The 23,959-nt window shown below is 46.1% G+C and overlaps 2 protein-coding genes across 5 annotated transcripts in view; both read left to right on the top strand.

Annotated features, from left to right (window-relative positions):
- The first annotated feature begins 1,666 nt into the window (after nt 1-1,666).
- Nucleotides 1,667-14,659, top strand: LOC101931915 (cytochrome P450 2J2-like). Of its 2 annotated transcripts, none has more exons than XM_008167902.4 (10): nt 1,667-1,804; nt 2,982-3,218; nt 3,628-3,790; nt 4,549-4,698; nt 5,507-5,667; nt 6,775-6,951; nt 7,525-7,660; nt 8,581-8,768; nt 10,500-10,638; nt 12,728-14,659. In XM_008167902.4, the coding sequence occupies exons 2-10, from the start codon at nt 3,009-3,011 to the stop codon at nt 12,901-12,903; spliced, it is 1,500 nt and encodes a 499-aa protein (XP_008166124.2). In that variant the 5' UTR covers nt 1,667-1,804; nt 2,982-3,008; the 3' UTR covers nt 12,904-14,659. The 2 variants fall into 2 exon arrangements, with proteins under 2 accessions (XP_008166124.2, XP_042707349.2); XM_042851415.2 differs by having other exon boundaries at nt 1,694-1,804; nt 2,901-3,218.
- The window catches only part of LOC103305685 (cytochrome P450 2J4-like), a 29,962-nt gene continuing 7,687 nt past the window's right edge, over nt 1,685-23,959 (top strand). Inside the window, exons 1-7 of one of the 3 annotated variants that reach the window (XM_065553926.1) lie at nt 1,685-1,804; nt 16,846-17,082; nt 19,471-19,633; nt 20,223-20,372; nt 21,100-21,260; nt 22,872-23,048; nt 23,627-23,762. In XM_065553926.1, the coding sequence (XP_065409998.1) occupies nt 16,873-17,082; nt 19,471-19,633; nt 20,223-20,372; nt 21,100-21,260; nt 22,872-23,048; nt 23,627-23,762 (997 nt within the window). In that variant the 5' untranslated portion in view covers nt 1,685-1,804; nt 16,846-16,872. Of the gene's footprint in view, nt 1,805-12,937; nt 13,217-16,845; nt 17,083-17,138; nt 18,268-19,470; nt 19,634-20,222; nt 20,373-21,099; nt 21,261-22,871; nt 23,049-23,626; nt 23,763-23,959 lie in introns of those variants that run through there. The other 2 variants (XM_008167904.4, XM_042851414.2) reach the window with 2 other exon arrangements.

Below are 23,959 nucleotides of genomic sequence, written 5' to 3'. Positions count from 1 at the left end.
TGAGGGGGTGGGACAGCAGGGGGAGTGATGGGGGTGGGATGACAAGGGAGGCTGAAGAAGAGATTTGGGGTAGGGCAAGGCTGAGGGCAGTGGGTTGGGAGGAGCTGGGGGACTGTGGGGGAGGCTGTTGGAACAGGGGCAGGGACTGAGGGCAGTGGGTTCAGGGTGGGAGGTACAGGGGGAACTGCGGGGGAGGCTGAGGGAACAGGGTCAGGGTGGAGGCTGAGGGCAGTGGGTCAGGTCTACACTGGCACCTCTCAGCATTGCTGTGCCGGGTGGCAGACCTGCACCAGCGCTACCCTGGCGATGGAAGAGTCCTCAGTGGAAATGCAGACTTCATGCCACAGACCCTCATCACTTCAAACCTGGCGCTGCTCTGGTCAGTCGCTAGGCTCTTGTCACTTTCAAACCCATGCAGGGTATCTGGCTCTTTTTCAGTGCTCAGGTTAAGAAAAGCCTCTGCATTTTGTGAGGACTTCAGCATTCACTTTCCTACTTGACAAACTGTCTGCCTGACACATTCCTCCCAGGGCATTCATCTTTATTCATTATCGGCAGGTCCATCAGATTAAGGAGCAACACAGAGGGAAGCAACACAATGGTGTCACAGATTTTTAATTTTTCAAACCACTTTGGCCTCAACAGGGATAACAGCAAATCTGGACAGAGCAGATGGGTGTCAGGATGGGGTTTTTTTTTTTTTTTTAAGTGAAAATGTCTGTGTCTGAGCAAAGGCTGCAAACTTCACTTGGGAAACCTCTGCTGATCTTTTGCCCCAGGGGCTAATGAGAGCCTGGAATCCGGGACAGATTTCCACATCCATGCAGGGTGAGATGATTGGGGGGGGGAGGTGAGGGACTGTGGGGGAGGCAGAGGGAACAGGGTCAGGGGGCTGAGGGCAGTGGATTGAGGGTGAGGGACACAGGGGGGACACTGCGGGGGAGGCTGAGGGAACAGGGTCAGGGTGGGGGCTGAGGGCAGTGGGTTGGGTGAGATGATCGGGGGGGGAGGGGAGGGACTGTGGGGGAGGCAGAGGGAACAGGTTCAGGGGGGCTAAGGGCAGTGGATTGAGGGTGGGGACACAGGGGGGACACTGCAGGGGAGGCTGAGGGAACAGGGTCAGGGTGGGGGCTGAGGGCAATGGGTCGGGTGAGATGATCGGGGGGGAGGGGAGGGACTGTGGGGGAGGCAGAGGGAACAGGTTCAGGGGGGCTAAGGGCAGTGGATTGAGGGTGGGGACACAGGGGGGACACTGCAGGGGAGGCTGAGGGAACAGGGTCAGGATGGGGGCTGAGGGCAATGGGTCGGGTGAGATGATCAGGGGGGAGGGGAGGGACTGTGGGGGAGGCAGAGGGAACAGGGTCAAGGGGGCTGAGGGCAGTAGATTGAGGGTGAGGGCACAGGGGGGACTGCGGAAGAGGCTGACGGAACAGGGTCAGGGTGGGGGCTGAGGGGAGCCCCCTCAGAGGGACCTGCCAGGGGGCCAGGTGAGCCCAGCAGTGCTTACCTGGAGTGGCTCCCAGGAAGCATCCAGCAGGCAGGTCCCTCCCAGTCCCTCTGGCTCCTTCCCACAGTTGGGTCGGGTCTTGGGGGGGCAGGGGCGGGGCAGGGGTCTCTCTGCCCAAGTCTACAGGCCACGCCCCGCTGCAGCACGCAGGGGAGCGAGACCTCCTCATTGCCTCTCTGTGTACCGGGGCAGGGGCAGGGCTGCGCTCTGCAGGCTCCTGCCGGTGTATCCTGCTGGGTGGCGGGCCCGCGCGGGGAGCTCTCAGCTGCACACTGCCCCAGGGCCCAGGGAGGAAAGGTGAGTGGCGCCGGCTTGCCACGGTTCCCCCAGCGCGGCTGCCCTGTCAGCGCTTTTGGGTCTTTAAATAGCCATCCGGGGGGAAATCCTGGACATCTTTAGCTTTTTACAAACTCCCCCCGGACGGCTATTTAAAGACTCGAAACCCGGACATATGGTAACCCTAGTCTGTTCCTCACAAGTCCCTGGCCGCCCTCTCAGGCCCTGGCTGTGTTGCAGGGATGCTGCGGGTCGGACACTTGTTCTGGCAGTGGCCACAAACCCTCAGGGGTTAAGTGGCAGAAACCTTCTTCCCAGCATCGTCTCTGCCCGTCAGGGTTACGATCCCCCTCCAAGTCTGGCCTGCAGAGCCTCTTGGCTGGGGGCATCTCCCTGCACTGGGCCCACTGCCCTGGGTCCCCCTCACTCTCCCCAGCTTCTCATTGCACCCAGCTCCGGACTGCTCCAGCCTCAGCTCCAGCTCCACTCGGCCTCAGCGCTGCTGCTGCTCTGCCTCCAGCTCCCTGCGCTGCTCCTCTGGCTCTGGTTGCTACAGCTCTGCTCCCAGCACAGGTCTGCTCTGTGGGCTGCTTCGGTGGCTCTGCTCCCAGCACTGACCTGCTTCTTGGGCTGCTTTTCTGGCCCCTCTGGCTGGCCTGGCTCTGCTCCCCAGCTCAGCTTAGCCCCATCCTTTCTGCTGAGCTCGGCCCCACTCTGTCTGACCCAGGCAATTCCAGCTCACACGGAGGACGGGACCCCCTGGCCTCCTGAATCCCTGATTAGCCTGCCCGCCCTGTCAGTCAGGCTGACCAGAAGCATGGGCCTCTCCCCATTGTTCCTGGGGACTGTCAGTCTCAGGGTCCTGATTTCCCATCGACCCTTCCCCTTTCCTTTGGTACTGGGAGCTAGCCCAACAGAACACCCCCACTGAGTTTTAGTAAGGGGACAACAATCTCCTTACACAGAGGAAAAATCTGACAAATCTTTGCCGATGAGCTGAAGGAACCAGGAGAGGGGGCCCTAGCAGGGTTTCCGGGTTAGGACTCTGGCATCGAAAGCTCTTGTGTAGCTGTTTGAGGGTGTGTTAATTTTGCTTGTAAACTTTGTCCTCCGCCAGCATCAGCAGCAAGTGGATGGGCAGGGCTGTGCCTGCTGTTATCAGGTTTCCCTCTACCCCAGTCACTCCTCCCTCTTACAGCTGTAGGGGTGCACCTGGCCAAGGAAGATGCCGCTGCAGGCTGTCCCTGGGTTAATGTGGCTCTGGCAGAACATGCCCTTTCAGACACTGGCCGTGTTCTTAGGCCTGTTCCTGCTGATTGCTGATTGCATGAAGAGGAGACAGCCGAAGAATTTCCCTCCAGGACCTTTGCCCCTGCCGTTCCTGGGCCACCTGCTCCATGTGGATTTCAAACAGCCCCATAGGGCTTTAGAGAAGGTAAGTGTGGTCAGGGGCAAGTAAAGGAGTTCTGTTTGCAAGAGCTTTTTTTACCAGGGAGTAGTGGGTGAGAGAGATGCTGGATCAGACCCTCAGCTGCGCCTGAAGAATGTATGGCACAGCTCTTGATGGCACCACCTCTGCACTGCCATGACCTTGGGGTTGTCCTGGTGCTGCTCTGGCCCCTGACATAAATTAGAGCCAGCTCTACACTCATTTTTGTCCCCATTTATATGCTTCATCCACCTGTTATATCCATTTGTGAGCTCTTTTGGGCCCTTGACTGCTATTGTAGTACAAATAATGAATAATAATAATTGTAAAAAAAGTAAGAAGTCATCACATAGGCTTCAGTTCTGGTTAGCAAACCAATTAAATATGAACTAAACCACAGGCTCTTTTTTTCCAGCTTTCTGGAAAATATGGCAACATTTTCAACATGCAGTTTGGTAGCCAGACAGCTGTGATTGTAAATGGATTCCAGCTGGTGAAGGAAGTGCTTGTCCATCAGGGTGAATACTTTCTTGGTCGCCCACAAATTCCTCTTATCTACGAGATCTTTGGTACATTTGGTGAGTTTCTTTTCCTATCTTTTTCTTTAAATATTTTCAAGGTAACATTTTTAATAATCAACGCACAGATCCTCCAAACTCTTACAAATGGACTTCACTTTATGCACATGAACAGTCTCATTGACGTCTGCTCTGGGGTAGTAAGATAGGCCCAGAGCCTCAAAGGTGTTTAGGTGCCTAACTTCTAGTAAAGTCAATGGGAGTTTGGCACCTAAATACCCTTGAGGGTCTGGGCCTTAGTAACTTCCTCAATTCTGCAAATACTTACACATGTGCTCATGTCTCATTGACTTCTCATGTTCACATCCCAACTGCCATATCCCTGGTGACAGCAGCAGCAGAGTCTCATGGCTACCATGTAGTTGTGATGGCCTGTAGAATGGACTTTCATCCTGGATGGTCCCTTGCAAGTTTTCCTTCAGCAAGAATCAGTATGGGAGGATTTAGATTTCTGAAATCCCTCAAAATAGCATTTTCCAACCTTATTTGTGGTCGGCATTGCGGCCTACTTCCTTCAACCTTAGCTGTATACACTTTCTGTAAAAGTGTACCTTCTGCATGTTGGACATGACTCCACCATTGCTAGAGCCCAGGAATTCTGATATAATAGTGAAGAAGAAAATATCCTGTGGAAAGATAGCCAGGCCTCGCTTAAACTTGAAGAAGGAAAGGAGTATTAAAGTTTTCTAATCTTTTAATGACCATTACAATATACCAGGTGTCATTTTTCACCATCCCCCCCCCCCCTCTCCCCCCAGGATTAGTCACCTCTAATGGACATAGCTGGAAACAACAAAGAAGATTTGCTTTATCAACTCTAAGAAACTTTGGCCTGGGGAAGAGGAACTTAGAAGAACGAATACAGGAGGAGAGCAGATACCTCACAGATGCAATTGAGGAAGAAAAAGGTTAGAACTAGAGATAATGTCACTTTAATTGTTCTATCAAAAATTGTGGCTCTTGTTTGGCAATGAACGTGAAATAACAAAGATGTGCCTGAAACATGATGTTTGAATCCAGATCTTTCCTAATGCTCAGTTCAGATGAGGGATTTGGCTTAACCCATTAGACGTATATGCACCTTGATGCCATAGTTCAGATCTGGATACAGATCCAAAAATGTGCTGGTGTTTGGGATTCATGTTTTATCATCGGTCAGTAATGGAACTAAATGCTGAGTTGTCAGCCTCCATGTAGCCACACAAATTTACAAAACAGTCCCACAAAAGCGTTCGTTGCCAAGATTAATGACCATGGAGAGAAAGTGGTTCCAAATCACATATATGTAAAACCTCCCTACACTATAACAAAGGCAGAGACATGTGTGAAAAAAATACAAATGTCTCTATACATAGCAAAAACTGACTTGAACTGGTAGTTTTGATATGCTGCATGCATCAAAATGCAGCTCATCCCATCTATGTGTTTAACAGTTTTTCAAGGGATATGTATGAGTGTGTGCGGGGGTGTGTGATATAGTTGTATGTTCAGGTTTTATTCATGGTTTTCATACACATCAAATAGTATTCACCCACGAAAGCTTATGCTCCAATACATCTGTTAGTCTATAAGGTGCCACAGGACTCTTTGTTGCTTTTTACAGATCCAGACTAACGCGGCTACCCCTCTGATATCAAATAGTTTGTCTGTCAACAACTTTCTTCCGCTTTTCTAAGAAACCAGAAGAACACCGATTTCTCCCCTTTTCTTTTCCAGGGCAACCTTTCGACCCTCACTTTAAAATTAATAATGCTGTTTCCAACATAATCTGTTCCATCACTTTTGGGGACCGGTTTGACTACCATGATGGTCACTTCCAGAAGTTACTGCAGTTGATTGATGAGACTTTTTACCTCCAGGGAACTATTTGGAGCCAGGTAGAGCTTGTTTGATTTTGACTTTAAACATATGAAACCAATGGCAAAACCCCGAGCAGTTTCACTGGATGCAGGACTGAGTGTGACAGTGTTGTTCCAGATTCACTTCTATTATAGCCTGAGTGGGGCATCCATGCTCTCATTTTCCCCAACAAATCTCTCTCTGCCTCAGTTCCCCCTCTGGCTAGTATATTTCACCTGGCCCCCATGAAGGTATCCTACTGATTTTGCCCCAGATCCCTAAGTGGCCCCCTCAAGTATTGAACTCACCAGCCTGGGTTTAGCAGGCCAATGCTCAAACCACTGAGCTATCCCTCCCCCCTGATGATAATCCTGATACTGCAGGAGCGGTCATGTTGAGAGGCAAAACACAGTGCCTGCGTCTATCTGCTCATGGGGCTGGGACCAGGCAGTCTCCATGTGTTTTACAAACCCTCCAATACCAAAGTCTAATCTCCGATAAAAACTGCGGTAATATCAGTATTATCAACATGTGTTGGAATGTGAGGCCAGATTCTGACCTTGTGACCTTTATATCCTTCTTCATTTGTAAAGCAGCGAATCGTTCCCAGGGTGGCCATTCAGCCGTCTGAAGTGGCTACTAACACACTGCCTCAGGCAATACAGCAGATTTTCCTGTAGGGGGCAATAGGATCAGTAGCTGGTGGCCAGCCCAGCAGTCACAGCAGAGGGCTGAGAGAAGACAGTGCCTATCTTAACCAGAAAGAATGGGTTTGTGGTAAAAACGCTGAACTGGGACTCAGGACACCTAGCTTCACTTTCTGGCTCTGCAACAGATGCCTGTGCGGTCTTGGCCAAGTCACTTAATCTCTCTCTGCCTCAGTTCTCACTCTGTAAAATGGCGATAATATTTCCTTTCTCGCACCCTTTGTCTCTCCTGTCTCTTTAGATTCTAGGCTCCTCCGGTCAGGGACTCACTGTTATGTATCCGTCATGTGCCTACCACACTTGGGTCCTGATCTTAGTTGAGGGCTCTGAGCATAAACGCCGTGTCTTCAGCAGAATGCATGTGGGCGTATTAAACCGCAAGATGCCTTTTTCTAAAACTAGGCTAAAACATATTGTGTTCTGTTTGTATGTCAAAAGCTGTATCACGGCTTCCCCACCATAATGAAGTGGATACCTGGACCCCATCACACCATTTTTAAAAACTGGGAAAAACTGAAGAGTTTTGTGAAGGAAATGATTGCAAAGCACAAAGAGGACTGGAATCCATCTGAACCCAGAGACTTCATTGACTGTTATCTGAAGGAAATAGCAAAGGTAAGAGAGCAAAGAACAAAGTGAACAGGAACAAACCATGTTTTTGTTTTAAAAATTAGAAGTAGAATGATAGTAACAGGGCTCACCAGTTGAGTTGTCTGAGCATCTGACCCTCCATTAGTTAACAGTTAGAAACCCCAGGTAGGATGGAACTGATTCAGCAAAGCTTTTAAGCACAGGTTTTCCTTTAAGCAGGGAAGAGCAGGCTTGCTGATGGGACTATATGGATGCTTGAGTGCTTTGCTGAATTGGGGCCTAAAAATGTAAGGTTACCTGTGCTTTAGGGGCCAGACCCAAAGCCAGTTGAAGTGCATGGGAGTCTTTCATTGACTTCAGCAGGCCCTCTGCTCACACCTAAAATCAGCTCCAACTTTTCACTCTCAAGAATGATGCTAAAAGGACAGTCTTTCTCTCTAATGGTGCTGTCCTGGTGCTCTCAACTCTCACCAAAGGCAATGGAAATTCAGGGCACCCAGCACCTTGCAGAATTGAGCCTGGAATGATGTTTCCATGGCTTTGTATAATACTAATAAATATTGTTGTAGTCCCACCCACATATATCTTTGTTCTAAGGCCGATGCCGATCCTAGTTTCCATGAAGAAAATCTTATATTTTCCACACTGGATCTTTTTTTTGCTGGAACTGAGACATCGTCTACAACCATCCGCTGGGCTCTGCTGTACATGGCCCTATATCCTGATGTTCAAGGTAAATGGTAATGGTTTATATTTCTAATCTCTTAATAGCTCTTCAATTTCTACCCTTAACCCGTGCCACATCGGGGACTTTTCAGAGAACTCAGAATGTTGATTTATGAAATCTCTGTGCAAAGGTGCTTTCTTCCCACAGTAACCTTTTTTCCCCATTCAGAAACCCTTTCTTTTATTGGAATGGTTTCTTTTTCTTTGCCCTCAGTTACACCTCCACCAACTAGTGCAAGGGCAGGAGTGCAATCCACAGCTGCAATACCCTTGATTAAAGAGGGAGTTGCCCTTGTGGCTAATTAACAGGAGTGGGACTCAGGATATCCAAGTCCTAATCCAGGCTCTGCCTCAGACTTCCTGTGTGACATTGGGCAAACGATTTAATCCCTACGTACCTGTAAAATGTGGCTTGTGGAGTTTTAAAAGTTGGTCCATGGTCAATGTCCTCTTCAGCCTTGAGATGTTACTCATGGAGGCTACAAGGGGGACCTGTGTTGAAAATAATGGCCGATATAATCTCCCTCATTTAATGCAAAATAGGTGCGATCCTTGGCCTCTTGGCAAGCTCCTGGAAGATCCGTGTGCCCCAAAAATGTGAGAGTCTTGCCAGAGAGAAAAAAACAGCAGATAAATATTTTCATGCTCAGATATCTCTTGGATCAGAGCAGTAAATGACTTTTCTATTTTGAACAGGGACAAAATACGTATTGATAATGCCTTTACATTTGATTTTGAGAAGTGGAGTAAACGCCTCTTGTCTTTGTATTTGTATGTTCAGATCTCTACATTGATCACTGATGCTGTTTCCAATGTTTGAATTGAGCTTTATTAGATATAGCCTTAAAATCAATGAACTCTAAACTCTGCACAATTTAAGCCTTTTGTTTATTCTTGTACCAATGGTGAACTCTGCTCTTTTCACAGAGAGAGTGCAAGCGGAGATTGATGCAGTGATTGGCCAGTCTCGCCAGCCAGCCATGGACGACAGGGACAATATGCCATACACCAATGCAGTTATTCATGAAGTGCAAAGGATAAGCAACATCTTGCCTTTAAGTGTGCTCAGAATGGCAACTAGTGACACAACACTGGCTGGATTCTATGTGCCAAAAGTAAGCTGGACAGAAATGTAGTTTTCACTTCTAATCTTGGTTTAAGAGATTAATAGAGATCAGCCCAAACCAAAGTCCCAGATAGAAACACCTTCACACCCAGGTGGACGGAACTCTGGATCTGAACCTGTTTTGGGAATCAACCCAGATCCGGAGCTGCATTTTACAGGTGGCCCCTATTTCTATATTGGGCTAAAATTCCTTAACCAAAACCTTGGATGCTCACATTCTTTGAGGAAGTTGAAATCTAGATCAGACTTTTGCAGTCTATCTTCATAAAACGAGATGTAAGTTATTTATTTTAATTGCATGAAATCATAGTAAAAGGAGGACTAAGAAGTAGGTCCAGCACAAGTTCACCACTGTGGCTTTTGATTCATGAAGGATCAGCCAGGTTCTTGGACGCAGAGACTTAAAGGTATTTAGGCACCTAAGTCTATCGGAAATCAATGGGAGTTATGTGCCTAAATACCTTTGAGGGTCTGGGCCTTTGGTGTCTGCATTTGGGAGCAGCTGCTTCTTTTGACGGGTGGGGCGTATCTCAGCTTCAGCAGCTCCAGAATTCTGAACTGCTTTCGTCTCAAGCTGCAGCATTTCTGACTCCACCTAACCGTGCTGCTGAGCCACAATTTCTCCCCATGGAAGGGAGCAGGCTGGAATTCCTACCCCAGCGTTCCCGGAGTATGTTCAGCGGAAGCTCTCCTCAGGTCCTAACACATGGGCGCATTCTTCTTCTCCAGCCTATGGACTGATCCTCAGTGAGATGGGGACAAACCCAGGCTCAAGGGCAGTGAGCTCATTCTGGAGCTCAGGCAGGCAGAGGACCATTCTACCAGCAAGTGTGCCGCAGGAGACCATTGCCTGTGGCAACCTTCCATTCTGCTGACAGTAACCCTTCTTTAATATAACTTACGGGAAATGTCTGTACACAGTAGCAGGGGGAGAGTGCATTATATCTGCAGATAGCAATTAGGAGTGCAAAAAAGAACTTTAGCGCACACGAGTGTTAGTTTGCAGGAGCACTTGCTGGATTTGCCTAGAGGTATATACTATACACATATACATCATTTGAGGCCAACAACCACCACATCCCTGAAAATCTGGCCCTTAAAAAGAAAGGTGGGTGGATGGGTTGTGCTCCTTTTTGATACTTTATGCTGTATAAAGAATGCCTGGGAGTTTCTATTTTTTCTGCTTGTTTTTTCTATTAGAAATTCAACCTTGCCTACCCTGTTTTTCCTAGGAGATGGAGGAGAACTAGTAGGTGTATAACATCACACCTGTGAAGGAAATTAACCTGTTTAGTTGAGATGGGAAGTGATTTTTAGTCAGACTGGTGTCCATTTTTGGTTTGTTTGTCTGTTGTGATATTAACACCTGTTTAACTCAAATTCTAAAAAATCAGTTGGAAGAAAAACTCTCTTTCTTCAAAGATTAACATCCCGCTCCTTCATCTAAAGTCTGTGATGGCTCCCATTCGTCTCTCTCTGGGACCTCCAGAGACACTACCAGCAAAACCAGGGAAAGCCAGATTTGAAATTCTAGATAAATTTAAGGTAAAGAACTGGCTGGAAAATTGTCCTTTTTGAAAAAAACATCCTTTTGTGCCTTCTTTGTACATCATAAAAGATTAAATTGAAAGGCATGACCCCTTCTTTTTTGCCTCTTTGCGGGTCACAATAAAAAATGGAATCAGGGAAGGTTTAAATTCCTTTCTTTCTCTTTCTTTAGGGCACCGTTTTGATTCCCAATTTGACATCAGTGCTGTTTGACAAGAATGAGTGGGAAACCCCTCATACTTTTAATCCTAAGCATTTCCTTGAGGATGGTCAGTTCAAGAAAAGAGAAAGTTTCCTGCCCTTCTCTGCAGGTGAGATGTGTCTGACTCTGTTCATTCGCACTATAGCACCAAGTCTTGGCCTCTCTCCTTTTTCAGTGTAGAAAAACCCCACAGCATTTATTAGTGACAGAGGCACAATGGAAAATGGAAAGCTCAGAAATTAAAATCATGGCCAGAATTTGTGTCCCAGGGCTGGGGTTCCAGCTTGTGCAGTTTTTTCATAGATAGATGGCATGTTGTCTTTGAGGCAGTGCTCTCTCCTAGAACAAGGCTCGACATAGCAACAGCAAAGAGCGGCCTCAGTTCTGCTACCCTTATGGGTATGTGTACACTGGAGCTGGAGGTGTAATTTCTTAGTGGGGGTGATAAGCCCATTCTAGCTCAGCGTGAACTAGCGCACTAAAAATAGAAGTGTAGCCATGGTGGTGCGTGCTCTCGGATGGACTAGCCATTCTGAGTACACCCCCTTCCGAGACCCTCAGAAGATACTTGGGTGGCTAGCTGCTTACGCCACCACGGATACGCTTCTAATGTTAGTGCGCTAGCTCCAGTGTAGACATATCCTAAGGTGGGCACAAAGAGAAAGTAGCCTGCCTCACTTGTTGGGAATGTAGGAGTGAGGACAGAAGGAATAGCGCTCCTCACCTTTTACCGCTTCTTTTCACTTGTAGGGAGAGTCAGCAGGGGGAATAAACATGGTAAAGCTGATAAAAGTGTGGGAGGTCCCTGAAACAACCTCATAAAAACCTATCAACCTCTAGAACATTTTACCATAGAATGTGGTGGATTCTCCATCACTTGGACTCATTAAGGGCTGATCCCACACAATTTAAATCAATAAGAGCTTTAGCATTAAGTTCCAGAAACAAAAATGCGTGTGAATCAGCGGTTCACAGGTTTGCACAAGCCTTGTTTATATACAGGTCTATCAGGGCTTTCTTGCCAATTAAAAGAACAAGCAATATTAGTTTTCGCTGTGTGTGGCTAAGGAAATATGTAATACCTTTCTCTTTTTAAGTGGTTTATATAGTAACTAAGTGTATGTCTATACTACCTACCGGATCGGTGGCAGCGATTGATCCAGCGGGGTTCAATTTATCGCATCTAGTCTAGACACGATAAATCGACCCCCGAGCACTCTCCCGTCGACTCCTGTACTACACCGCTACGAGAGGCGCAGGCAGAGTCAACGGGCAAGCGGCAGCAGTCAACTCACTGCAGTGAAGACACCGTAGTTAGACAGGTCTAAGTACGTCTACTTCAGCTACATTATTCATGTAGCTGAAATTCCCCACCACACCCACCCAGTGTAGATTCAGGGTCACACAGCTCCCTTCTTTAGTGTTAATGCTGACTAGACCTGTGTGTGTTTAGCAGGCCATATGTTATGTCATTAAGAAGATAGGCCAAGAAAAGATTACACCTCACCTATGTTATTAATTTAAACTTTTTAATTAAGAAATAATACAGCTGTGTGTAGCTGAGAATGTTAGGGAAGGAAGGTTTCAGAGTAGCAGCCGTGTTAGTCTGTATCCGCAAAAAGAAGAACAGGAGGACTTGTGGCACCTTAGAGACTAACAAATTTATTAGAGCATAAGCTTTCGTGGACTACAGCCCACTTCTTCGGATGCATAAGAAGAAGTGGGCTGTAGTCCACGAAAGCTTATGCTCTAATAAATTTGTTAGTCTCTAAGATGCCACAAGTCCTCCTGTTCTTCTTTTTAGGGAAGGAAGACACCAGCTAGACACAGAAATTGTAGTGCTTTAACTATATTAGTATACACACCTCCTAGATTTCTGTCAGTTAGGGGTGTGATTTTTTTTTTAAATCAGTATAAGTTAAAACATCACAGCTTTTCTAGTGTGGATGCAGTTATGGGAAGGTGAATAAACTATACTGAGATTAGGCACTAGTATGAAGATGTTATACTGGTATAAAAATGTGTGTAGATGAGACCTTCGACAGCTATGCAGAAAAGTGGTCGATCATCCAAGAGCTATCAAACATGATCGTTTCTATTAGTAGAAGGAACTACGGAGGTGCTGTTATAATTAATGTAAACCTTAGCTGTTCTGACAAGAATCTTCTGGCTGATGTGCACAACTGTCTTCTTTTCAGGAAAGCGCGGTTGCCTTGGCGAGCCGCTGGCTAGAATAGAGCTGTTCCTGTTCTTCACTGCCCTCCTTCAGAAATTCACATTCCAAGCTCCGAAAGACGTGAAGCTAAGCCTTCAGTTCAGAATGGGAGCTATTCTTAGCCCACAGCCATACAAGATCTGTGCGCTGTCTCGATAGGGAAAGCCAGGAAATTTTTATCATTGCCCCATTTCTTAAAATAATTACGCTTTGCTGTGCTTGTATATAGGGCTGCATCGGCAGTTCACTATGTCTCCAAATTTCCCTGCCTGCCTCCGTTCATATAACCCAACAGGGGACCTATATTAGCAACTGGATGATTTGGGAGCCTGATATTGGAAGGGGCTGTGGCTGTTATACATCCTACCATGACGGCAGCTCTTCCTGGTGTCCCTGCCACACCAGTCTGTGTGCATGCACACTCAGGATGGCCTAGGAATTCTCACTCCCATATCAATCAGGTTGAAAAAAGGTAAGTATATTTCATGAATTCTTTCAAAAGGAACATTTTTCATGAAATATGTCGTTTTTCAATAGAAATTTTTCAAAACATTTTTTATTAAATTTCAGTGGTGTGAAAAAAACATGACCTTTTCTCTCACTGTTTAATGAGGGGTAGGGAGAATTTAAAGACAGGCGAGAAAGTGTGATTTTCCCTACCAACACAAAATTAAAAAAATGAAATTTCTTTGAAAAATGAAAAATTTCAACCGAGATTGAAATATTTCTGCAGGATTTTTTTTTATCAAAAAGAGGGGGTTTTTTTTACTGAAAAAACGACAACCAGTTTTAGATGCATCCTGCTGCCTCTGAATCTTGCCAACCACCATTGTTCTCTCACCCTCTATGATCTTTGATGAGAATTCTATCCACCTCTCCTGCCTGAAGTTTTTGTGGTGAGAGAACTCCTGAATCTTTTTAAAAAGTTAATACTAATACATTTTTAAAACCTGCCCACATTGGGATTTGAATTCCTAACCTATATAACAGTACTAGTGCTCAACCCTGCTGCCATGAGTATTGCTGAGAAACCTCATGGCCTTTAGGTGGTGGGCCAGGAAGGGAACTAGGGCAGAATTTTACATATGGACTATTCCAGTTGGAACGGCCGGGTTGCTGATGGGGTTGGTTTAGTGCACATGTAGTTGAACGAAGGCGAGCTGGACGTTTCATAGGCAAATTTACCGTGGTTCTTAATTTTACTTTTGGTGTTTATTTTATGGTGTTTAGGTGCTTTAGAAATACTTCAGAGGGTCAGATATTTTATTAACTGGCTGAGGATCAATGTAGTTAAAGAACAGTTATAGCCCTTATTTTGCAACGTGGATAGTGTTTACACAACAAATACTTTTAAATTATTCTTGCAATGTTTGATTTTGGCCCTATCATTCTTGAAAAGTGATTCTTCAAGAAATTCTAAGAGTAAAAAGAGTTATTAAATTTTTTTGCAAATTTAAATATAACTTTCTGCAAAAAAGTTCCAATAACTGACATTTTAAAGTTAATAAAGGGCACTTGTTTGTATTGTTATTTATATAGCTAATTTGTTTACTCAGAGTTGTACTAACAAGATAAAAGAGCACCAAGCCCAGGTTCTGAGCACCCATGACAAAATGCAATGCACACCTAACAGACCCTTGTAACTGATTCACTAACAGCAACATGAGTATAACCCCACCATCTAGAAAAATCCCCTACTAGAGTCCCAGTGCTGTCACTGTACACAACACCCCCTGAACACAAAAAGCACTTTTCCCTTCTCTAGATCTCCTATCTAAGAAGCTATGTATACAGCTGTAGAGTCCATATCTCCTGGCTCCCACTACTGTGCCTACATGAAAAGACCATTTATCCTGCACTTGCAATAGTAGATGCTTAGTTCACGTAAATATAATCACCGTTATTTGAAAAGCAATTTCCCTTTGGCTCCTTCTTTTTCTTCCCCTATCACTTGTGTGTCTGTGCTTGCTTGCATGTGCCTGTGCCTATTTTCTCTCAAAGGTTGCTCAGGTTCCTGAAATAGGGTCAAATTTCTGTGAATGGTGGTTCATGAAGTCAGCCATTTTCACCAGTTCCCCTTAACCATCTGCTAAAAACCTAAGGAGTCAGTGGAATGGCACTAGAGTTCAGGACATTTTTCTTCCCCAGTCAAGTTGCGTCGTGCTTTTCCCATTTATTCTACTCCAAAATGTCATCAGCGTACTCCTGAGCCAGATGGGAGGCTAAAAAAGAAACTTTTCTTTAGCAAAGAAGAAATTATTTAACTTTTTCTTAAAAAAAAAATGTTGATAACAGGAAAAAATCATTAAAAAAAATACAAACATTTAGGGTTAGATTTTTAAACCTCTCACTGACTTTGTTGAATAGTTAATCACGTGAGTAATTCCTTTGAAATCAATGGATCCACTCTCCTGTGTTTGGCTCCTAATTAATGGTCGCACTCACCACAATGTGCCAAATTTCCCCAAAGATGGTACATGCATGCACAGAAACAGCTGTCTGGCCAGAAGTTTTGCAATTGACACATAGCCTGTGTGTGTAAAGGCTCTGTATTGCACACACAGGTACTAGTTTTCCAAAAGTGAATGTGCAACATAGCATTGCACTCAAATTGAAGCCAGCTTGTGATCGCTTTGCACATCCGGCCCTGTGTCCACTTCTTAAAAATGTAAATATTCTTATGAAACCATTTCAAACTTAGATTCTGTGTGTGTGTGTTTAAATACAGCAAATTGGTAGTACACATATGGGAAAATATGGACACACAACACTATAGGGGGAACATTACCAACAGCACCATGGCAGCGTTTCTGGAAATTAAATCAGTGAAGCTTGGTGGCTTCCCAACAAGACCAGGAGACATTACGGTAGAGGAGTGGTTCAGGTCTGTGAAGGCAGCTCTGCGTGTGCTGAGAGTACCTGAAGAAGATTGTGTGGACTTCATAGAGGAACACCTCCAGGGCCAGGCCAAGGCCACAGTAAAGTTCATGGCAATGGCAGACAAGAAAGATGTGGAAAAGGTATCTGAACTCCTCCTAGAAGTGTATGGAGACAAGGTACCTCAGGCTTTAGGTGGCAGGACCCTTCTTCCCAGCGTTGCCCCTGCCCAGTCAGGGTTATGATCTCCCTCCAAGTCTGGCCTGCAAGCCCTCTTGGCTGGGGGCATCTCCCTGCACTGGGCCCAGGGTCCCCCTCGCCCTCTCCAGCTGCTCAACACACCCAGCTCCGGACTGCTCCAGCCCCAGCTCCAGCTCCAGCCCCGGCTCCAGCTCCACTCGGCCTCAGCGCTGCTGCTGCTCTGCCTCCAGCTCCCTGCGCTGCTCCTCTGGCTCTGGTTGCTACAGCTCTGCTCCCAGCACAGGTCTGCTCTGTGGGCTGCTTCGTTGGCTCTGCTCCCGGCACTGACCTGCTTCTTGGGCTGCTTTTCTGGCCCCTCTGGCTGGCCCGGCTCTGCTCCCCAGCTCAGCTTGGGCCCCATCCTTTCTGCTTGGCTCGGCCCCACTCTGTCTGACCCAGGCAATTCCAGCTCACCTGGAGAACTGGACCCCCTGGCCTCCTGACTCCCTGATTAGCCTGCCTGCCCTGTCAATCAGGCTGATCTGGAGCACTGGCCTCTCCCCATTGTTCCTGGGGACTGTCAGTCTCAGGGACCTGATTTCCCATCGACCCTTCTCCTTTCTTTTCGTACTGGGAGCTAGCCAACTAGGGTGATCAGATAGCAAGTGTGAAAAATCGGGACGGGGGTGGAGGGAAATAGGTGCCCATATAAGAAAAAGCCCTTAATATCGGGACTGTCCCTATAAAATCAGGACATCTGGTCACCCAATAGCCAACCAGAACACCCCCACTGAGTTTTAGTAAGGGTCCCCTTACACTGAGGAAAAATCTTTGCTGATGAGCTGAAGGAACCAGGAGAGGGGGCCCTAGCAGGGTTTCCGGGTTAGGACTCTGGCATGGAAAGCTCTTGTGTAGCTGTTTGAGCGTTTGTTGATTTTACTTGTAAACTTTGTCCTCCGCCAGCGTCAGCAGCAAGTGGATGGGCAGGGCTGTGCCTGCTGCTATCAGGTTTCCCTCTACCCCAGTCACTCCTCCCTCTTCCAGCTGTGGGGGTGCACCTGGCCGAGGAAGATGCCACTGCAGACTGTCCCTGGGTTAATGTGGCTCTGGCAGAACATGCCCTTTCAGACACTGGTCATGTTCTTAGGCCTGTTCCTGCTGATTGCTGATTGCATGGAAAGGAGACGGCCAAAGAATTTCCCTCCAGGACCTTTGCCCCTGCCGTTCCTGGGCCACCTGCTCCATGTGGATTTCAAACAGCCCCATAGGACTGTAGAGAAGGTAAGTGTGGGAGGGGAGCAAGTAACAGAACGCCACTAGCTGTCACCTTCAGCCCCCAAATAAAACCTCTCCAGCGCATCAGCAAGGATCTACAACCTATCCTGAAGGATGATCCCTCACTCTCACAGATCTTGGGAGACAGGCCAGTCCTCGCTTACAGACAGCCCCCCAACCTGAAGCAAATACTCACTAGCAACCACACTACCACACAACAAAAACACTAACCCAGGAACCTATTCTTGCAACAAAGCCCGTTGCCAACTCTGTCCACATACCTATTCAAGGGATACCATCATAGGACCTAATCACATCAGCCACCCCATCAGAGGCTCGTTCACCTGCACATCTACCAATGTGATATATGCCATCATGTGCCAGCAATGCCCCTCTGCCATGTACATTGGCCAAACCAGACAGTCTCTACGCAAAAGAATAAATAGACACAAATCAGATGTCAAGAATTATAACATTCAAAAACCAGTCTGAGAACACTTCAACCTCCCTCGTCACTCAATTACAGACCCCCTGCTATTTTTGTCCCACTACTGTTACTCACACCTTCTTGTCAACTATTGGAAATGGGCCATCCTGATTATCACTACAAAAGCTTTTTTTCTTCTGCTGATAATAGCCCACCTTAATTGATTAGTCTCGTAATAGTTGGTATGGCAACACCCATTTTTTCATGTTCTCTGTGTATAGATATCTTCCTACTGTATTTTCCACTGCATGCATCCGATGAAGTGGGTTTTAGCCCACGAAAGCTTATGCCCAAATAAATTTGTTAGTCTCTAAGGTGCCATAAGGACTCCTTGTTCTTTTTATAGGAGTTCTATTTGCAAGAGATTTTTTCACCAGGGAGTGGTGGGTGAGAGAGACGCTGGGTCAGACCCTCAGCTGCACCTGAAGAATGTATGGCACAGCTCATGATGGCACCACCTCTGCACTGCCATGACCTTGGGGTTCTCCTGGTGCTGCTCTGGCCCCTGGCATAAATTACAGCCATCTCTACACTGCTCTGAGTTGTACCAGCTACTAACAGTCCCAGTGGGCCATTCCAGAAGCCTGCTGCCCGGGATCACCAGAGCACAGGAAAACCTCTGGTCAAACCCCTTTTCCCTCAGCCAGTGTCTAGGATATGGGGGTCCCATCTGTGGATTCCTTTCCAATGGAAATCCTCAGGAGGTAGGATCCTCCAGGTTTACCTCTGCTTTGTGCTGGGGTACAGTTTAAATTAGATTTGACGTATCAGCGAATTGAGGCCTGATTACATGTGGATGGCAGTGTCTGATGGAGTACACAATGTACCATGGTTTGAAGGTAGCGAGTGGGGAGTAGTGAGTGTGACAGGGGGCTTGCAATGTGTGCAGGGGCTTGGGCAGTGCAGGAGCAGGCCCAGAAGGACTTACCAGGTAAGAACAGGCTCATAAAAAGTTACCAAGTATAGAAGGACTGAGACGTGGAAGGGGCTGTGTAGGGTTTGAGTTGGTGCTCATCGGGGTTGGAAAGAGCTCACAAGGAAGTAGGTTTTGTGGGAATTTTCAGTGACATTTCACAGGGGCTTGAGGGAATTTAATTACAGGCTTTTAAACAGGTTTGCAAAGAATGCAGGCTTGGTAAAAACTTGTAAGGAGCATGGGGAGTTGGGCAAGGGTTGGAAGCAAGACCTGGAAGGGTTGGATTAAGTGGGAGCTCATAAGGGTTAGAAAGCGACCTACGAAGCCTAAGGGAGTTTCGAAGGTTACTTGTGAGGGCCGTCCCCTTGCAAGGGCTAGAATGGGTTTCTTTCACACAGGCCTCTGTGGAAGCCAGTAATTTGTTCTCCGCAGCTTTCAGTCACACCCCCTGAGTGCCCCAGGGAGCTACGTAGTTTATTGTGAGGTGCGTGTAGGCCAGAAGGAAGGGGTACTTTTGACAGAACTGGAGTGTGTTTTGTTTAAACCAGAATGTTAATTTCTTCACTATGGGAAGGGCAACATATCTGCAGTCAGTATTGCTACCAGCCAGGAAGGTGTCTGTTCCTGTCACTTAGAGTGGGCTGATTGTCAATAATTATTATTTACCAGTAGGTCTGTTTTATTTTGACATCCCCTAGGAAAAGGCACAGGGCATTCATTGTCCTTGGATATGCTTGTTTTACTGTTACCTCATTTTCCTCCCCATTTATATGCTTCATTCACCTGTTATATTCACTTGTGAGCTCTTTTGGGATAGGGACTGTCTTTTAAATCAGTGCTTGAACTGCCGGGCCCCTGACTGCTATTGTAATACAAATACTTTTTTTATATAATAATTATTATTAATCAAGTAGTCATTACATGGGCTCTAGTTCTGGTTCTCAAACAAATTAAATAGGAACTAAACCACATGCTCTTTTTTTTTTTCCAGCTTGTTGGAAAATATGGCAACATTTTCAGCTTGCAGCTTGGTAACCTGACATTTGTGATTGTAAATGGATTCCAGCTGGTGAAGGAAGTGCTTGTCCATCAGGGTGAATACTTTCTTGGTCGCCCACAAATTCCTCTTATGTACGAAATCTTCGGTCCATTTGGTGAGTTTCTTTTCTTATCTCTTTCTTCAAGTATTTTAATAATCAAGGCACTGCTTCTGCAAACACCTAAATACCTTTGACTATCTGGGCCTTAGTGATTTACACATGTGCTCATATCTCATTGACGTCCCCTATTCTAATCCCAACTGCCATATCCCTGGCAGCAGCAGCAGCAGATTCACATGGCTACCATGTAGTTGTGATGGCATGTAGAATGGACTTCCATCCTGGATGGTCCCTTGCAAGTTTTCCTTCAGCAAGAGTCAGTATGGGAGGATTCAGGCTTCTGAAATCCCTCAAAATTGCATCTTCCAACCTCATTCGTGGTCAGCATTGCGGCCTACTTCCTTGAACCTCAGCTCTATACATCTTCTGTAAAAGGGTACCTTCTGCATGTTGGACATGACCCCACCATTGCTAGAGCCCAGGAATTCTGATATAATAGTGAAGAAGAAAATATCCTGTGGAAAGATAGCCAGGCCTCGCTTAAACTTGAAGAAGGAAAGGAGTATTAAAGTTTTCTAATCTTCTAATGACCATTACAATATACCAGATGTCATTTTTCACCATCCCCCCGCTCTCCCCCCAGGATTAGTCACCTCTAATGGACATAGCTGGAAACAACAAAGAAGATTTGCTTTATCAACTCTAAGAAACTTTGGCCTGGGGAAGAGGAGCTTAGAAGAACGAATACAGGAGGAGAGCAGATACCTCACAGATGCAATTGAGGAAGAAAAAGGTTAGAACTAGAGATAATGTCACTTTAATTGTTCTATCAAAAATTGTGGCTCTTGTTTGGCAATGAACATGAAATAACAAAGATGTGCCTGAAACATGATGTTTGAATCCAGGTCTTTCCTAATGCTCAGTTCAGATGAGGGATTTGGCTTAACCCATTAGACGTATATGCACCTTGATGCCATAGTTCAGATCTGCATACAGATCCAAAAATTTGCTGGTGTTTGGGATTCATGTTTTATCATCGGTCAGTAATGGCACTAAATGCTGAGTTGTCAGCCTCCATGTAGCCACACAAATTTACAAAACAGTCCCACAAAAGTGTTCATTGCCAAGATGAATGACCATGGAGAGAAAGTAGTTCCAAATCACATATATGTAAAACCTCCCTACACTATAACAAAGGGAGACACCCGTGTGAAAAAATATAAATGTCTCTATACATAGCAAAGACTGACTTGAACTGGTAGTTTTGATATGCTGCATGCATCAAAATGCAGCTCATCCCATCTTTGTGTTTAACAGTTTTTCAGTATTCAGATAGGTGACAATGCAGCAAACTTTGCTCAAGGGATATGTATGAAGGTGTGTGGGAGGGTGTGATATATGCATATGTTCAGGTTTTATTCATGGATTTCATACACATCAAATAGTTTGTCTGTCAACAACTTTCTTCCCCTTTTCTAAGAAACCAGAAGGACACCGATTTTTCCCCTTTTCTCTTCCAGGGCAACCTTTTGACCCTCACTTTAAAATTAATAATGCTGTTTCCAACATTATCTGTTCCATCACTTTTGGGGACCGGTTTGAATATCATGACAGTCACTTCCAGAAGTTACTGCGGTTGATTGATGAGACTTTGTACCTCCAGGGAACTATTTGGAGCCAGGTAGAGCTTGTTTAATTTTGACTTTAAACGTATGAAATCAATGGCAAAACCCCGAGTAGTTTCATTGGAAGCAGGGCTGAGTGTGACAGTGTCGTCCCAGATTCACTTCTACCATAGCCTGAGTGGGGCATCCATGCTCTCATTTTCCCCAACAAATCTCTCTCCACCTCAGTTCCCCCTCCGGCTAGTCTCTTTCACCTGGCCCTCCTGAAGGTATCGTGCTAGATTCTCAAACCTGACTTCTCTAGACCAGTGCTGCCACCCCACAGGCACTTAATGTGATCTCTAATGGGACTGACAACCCATTGGGGGGTTTCAATGGGCATCAGGGAGGTGTGCGTAGGAGAGGGGAAGAAGAAAAGATGCCAAATCCTCACTGCTCCCAAGCAACTCCCTTCCTTGCTAACACACTGTGCATTAGACTCTGTGCTCAGGGGAGGGTTGGCTCAAGGATCTGTGTGGCAGGGGTAGATTCGCTGGATACCCTTGCAGCACTGAGGATGGCAGGGTGTCATTACGCAACATGCCTGGTGGGAGGTGACCCCCGGAGGCACGGCCAACCTCCCATCAAGGTCAAGGGCTCGTCCAGCTGGCAGTGTCTTCAGGTGGCCCCATTTGCAGGGACAAATCACGGTGTTTCGTAATGGTGATGGCTCACTGACACAGGCCCTGAAAACAGGGGCAATCATGGTTTCCAGGGACACAACATTGTTACCCAAAGCTTGTTGGACCTTTCTCCTCTTGTTACCTCCCAGTTCAGCACAGCGGGCTGGGTGAGATGAGACATAATCCTGCTACTGCAGCAGCGGTCATGTTGAGAGGCAAAACACAGTGTCTGCGTCTATCTGCTCATGGGGCTGGGACCAGGCAGTCTCCATGTGTTTTACCAACCCTCCAATACCAAAGTCTAATCTCCGATAAAAACTGTGGGAACATCAATATTATCAACATCATGTGTCGGAATGTGAGGCCAGATTCTGGCGTTGTGACCTTTATATCCTTCCTCACTTGTAAATCAGCGAATCGTTCCCAGGGTGGCCATTCAGCCGTCTGAAGTGACTACTAACACACTGCCTCAGGCAATACAGCACATTGTCCTGTAGGGGGCACCAAAGCAATAGGAGCAGGAGCTCGTGACCAGCCCAGCAGTCACAGCAGAGGGCTGAGAGAAGACAGTCCGTATCTTAATGAGAAAGAATGGGCTTGTGGTTAAAACGCTGCACTGAGACTCAGGACACCTAGCTTCACTTTCTGGCTCTGTAACAGATGCCTGTGCGGTCTTGGCCAAGTCACTTAATCTCTCTCTGCCTCAGTTCTCACTCTGTAAAATGGCGATAATATTTCCTTTCTCGCACCCTTTGTCTCTCCTGTCTCTTTAGATTCTAGGCTCCTCCGGTCAGGGACTCACTGATATGTATCTGTCATGTGCCTACCACACTTGGGTCCTGATCTTAGTTGAGGGCTCTGAACACATCCATAATACAATTATGTATTAATCTGATTTAATAAATGCAGGCTCTTGAGCAGAATGCATGTGGGTGTATTAAACTGCAACATGCATGTTTCTAAAGCTAGGCTAAAATGTATTGTGTTCTGTTTGTATGTCAAAAGCTGTATGACTCCTTCCCGACCATAATGAAGTGGATACCTGGACCCCATAACACAATTTTTAAAAACTGGGAAAAACTGAAGAGTTTTGTGAAGGAAATTATTGCAATTCACAAAGAGGACTGGAATCCATCTGAACCCAGAGACTTCATTGACTGTTATCTGAAGGAAATAGCAAAGGTAAGAGAGCAAAGAACAAAGTGAACAGAAACAAACCATGTTTTTGTTTTAAAAATTAGAAGTAGAATGACAGTAACAGGGCTCACCAGTTGAGTTGTCTGAACATCTGACCCTCCATTAGTTAACAGTTAGAAACCCAAGGTAGGATGGAACTGATTCAGCAAAGCCTTTAAGCACATGTTTTCCTTTAAGCAGGGAAGAGCAGGCTCGCTGAAGTCAGTGGGACTACTCGGATGCTTGAGTGCTTTGCTGAATTGGGGCCTAAAAATGTAAGGTTACTTGTGCTTTAGGGGCCAGACCCAAAGCCAGTTGAAGTGCATGGGAGTCTTTCATTTACTTCAGCAGGCCCTCTGCTCAGACCTAAAATCAGTTCAAACTTTTCACTCTCAAGAATGATGCTAAAAGCACAGTCTTTCTATCTAATGTGCTGTCCTGGCACCCTCAACTCTCACCGAAGGCAATGGAAATTCAGGGCACCCAGCACCTTGCACAATTGAGCCTGGAATGATGTTTCCATGGCTTTGTATAATAGTAATCAATATTTTTTTAGTCCCACCCACATATATCTTTGTTCTAAGGCCGATGCCGACCCTAGTTTCCATGAAGAAAATCTCGTATTTTCCACACTGGATCTTTTTTTTGCTGGAACTGAGACAACGTCTACAACCATCCGCTGGGCTCTGCTGTACATGGCCCTATATCCTGACGTTCAAGGTAAATGGTAATGGTTTATATTTCTAATCTCTTAATAGCTCTTCAATTTCTACCCTTAACCCGTGCCACATCGGGGACTTTTCACAGAACTCAGAATGTTGATTTAGGAAATCTCTGTTCAAAGGTGCTTTCTTCCCACATTAACCTTTTTTCCCCATTCAGAAACCCTTTCTTTTATTGGAATTGTTTCTTTTTCT

Source organism: Chrysemys picta, chromosome 8 (genome assembly GCF_011386835.1).
Source record: "Chrysemys picta bellii isolate R12L10 chromosome 8, ASM1138683v2, whole genome shotgun sequence".
Taxonomy (NCBI): domain Eukaryota; kingdom Metazoa; phylum Chordata; order Testudines; family Emydidae; genus Chrysemys; species Chrysemys picta.
This window is presented reverse-complemented; position numbering and strand designations above follow the sequence as displayed.

Coding starts and splice junctions, on each gene's coding strand:
- LOC101931915 (XM_008167902.4), top strand. CDS start 3,009: ATGCCGCTGCAGGCTGTCCCTGGGTTAATGTGGCTCTGGCAGAACATG. Junction 3,791..4,548: donor CGAGATCTTTGGTACATTTG/GTGAGTTTCTTT, acceptor CTCTCCCCCCAG/GATTAGTCACCTCTAATGGA. Junction 7,661..8,580: donor CCTATATCCTGATGTTCAAG/GTAAATGGTAAT, acceptor CTCTTTTCACAG/AGAGAGTGCAAGCGGAGATT.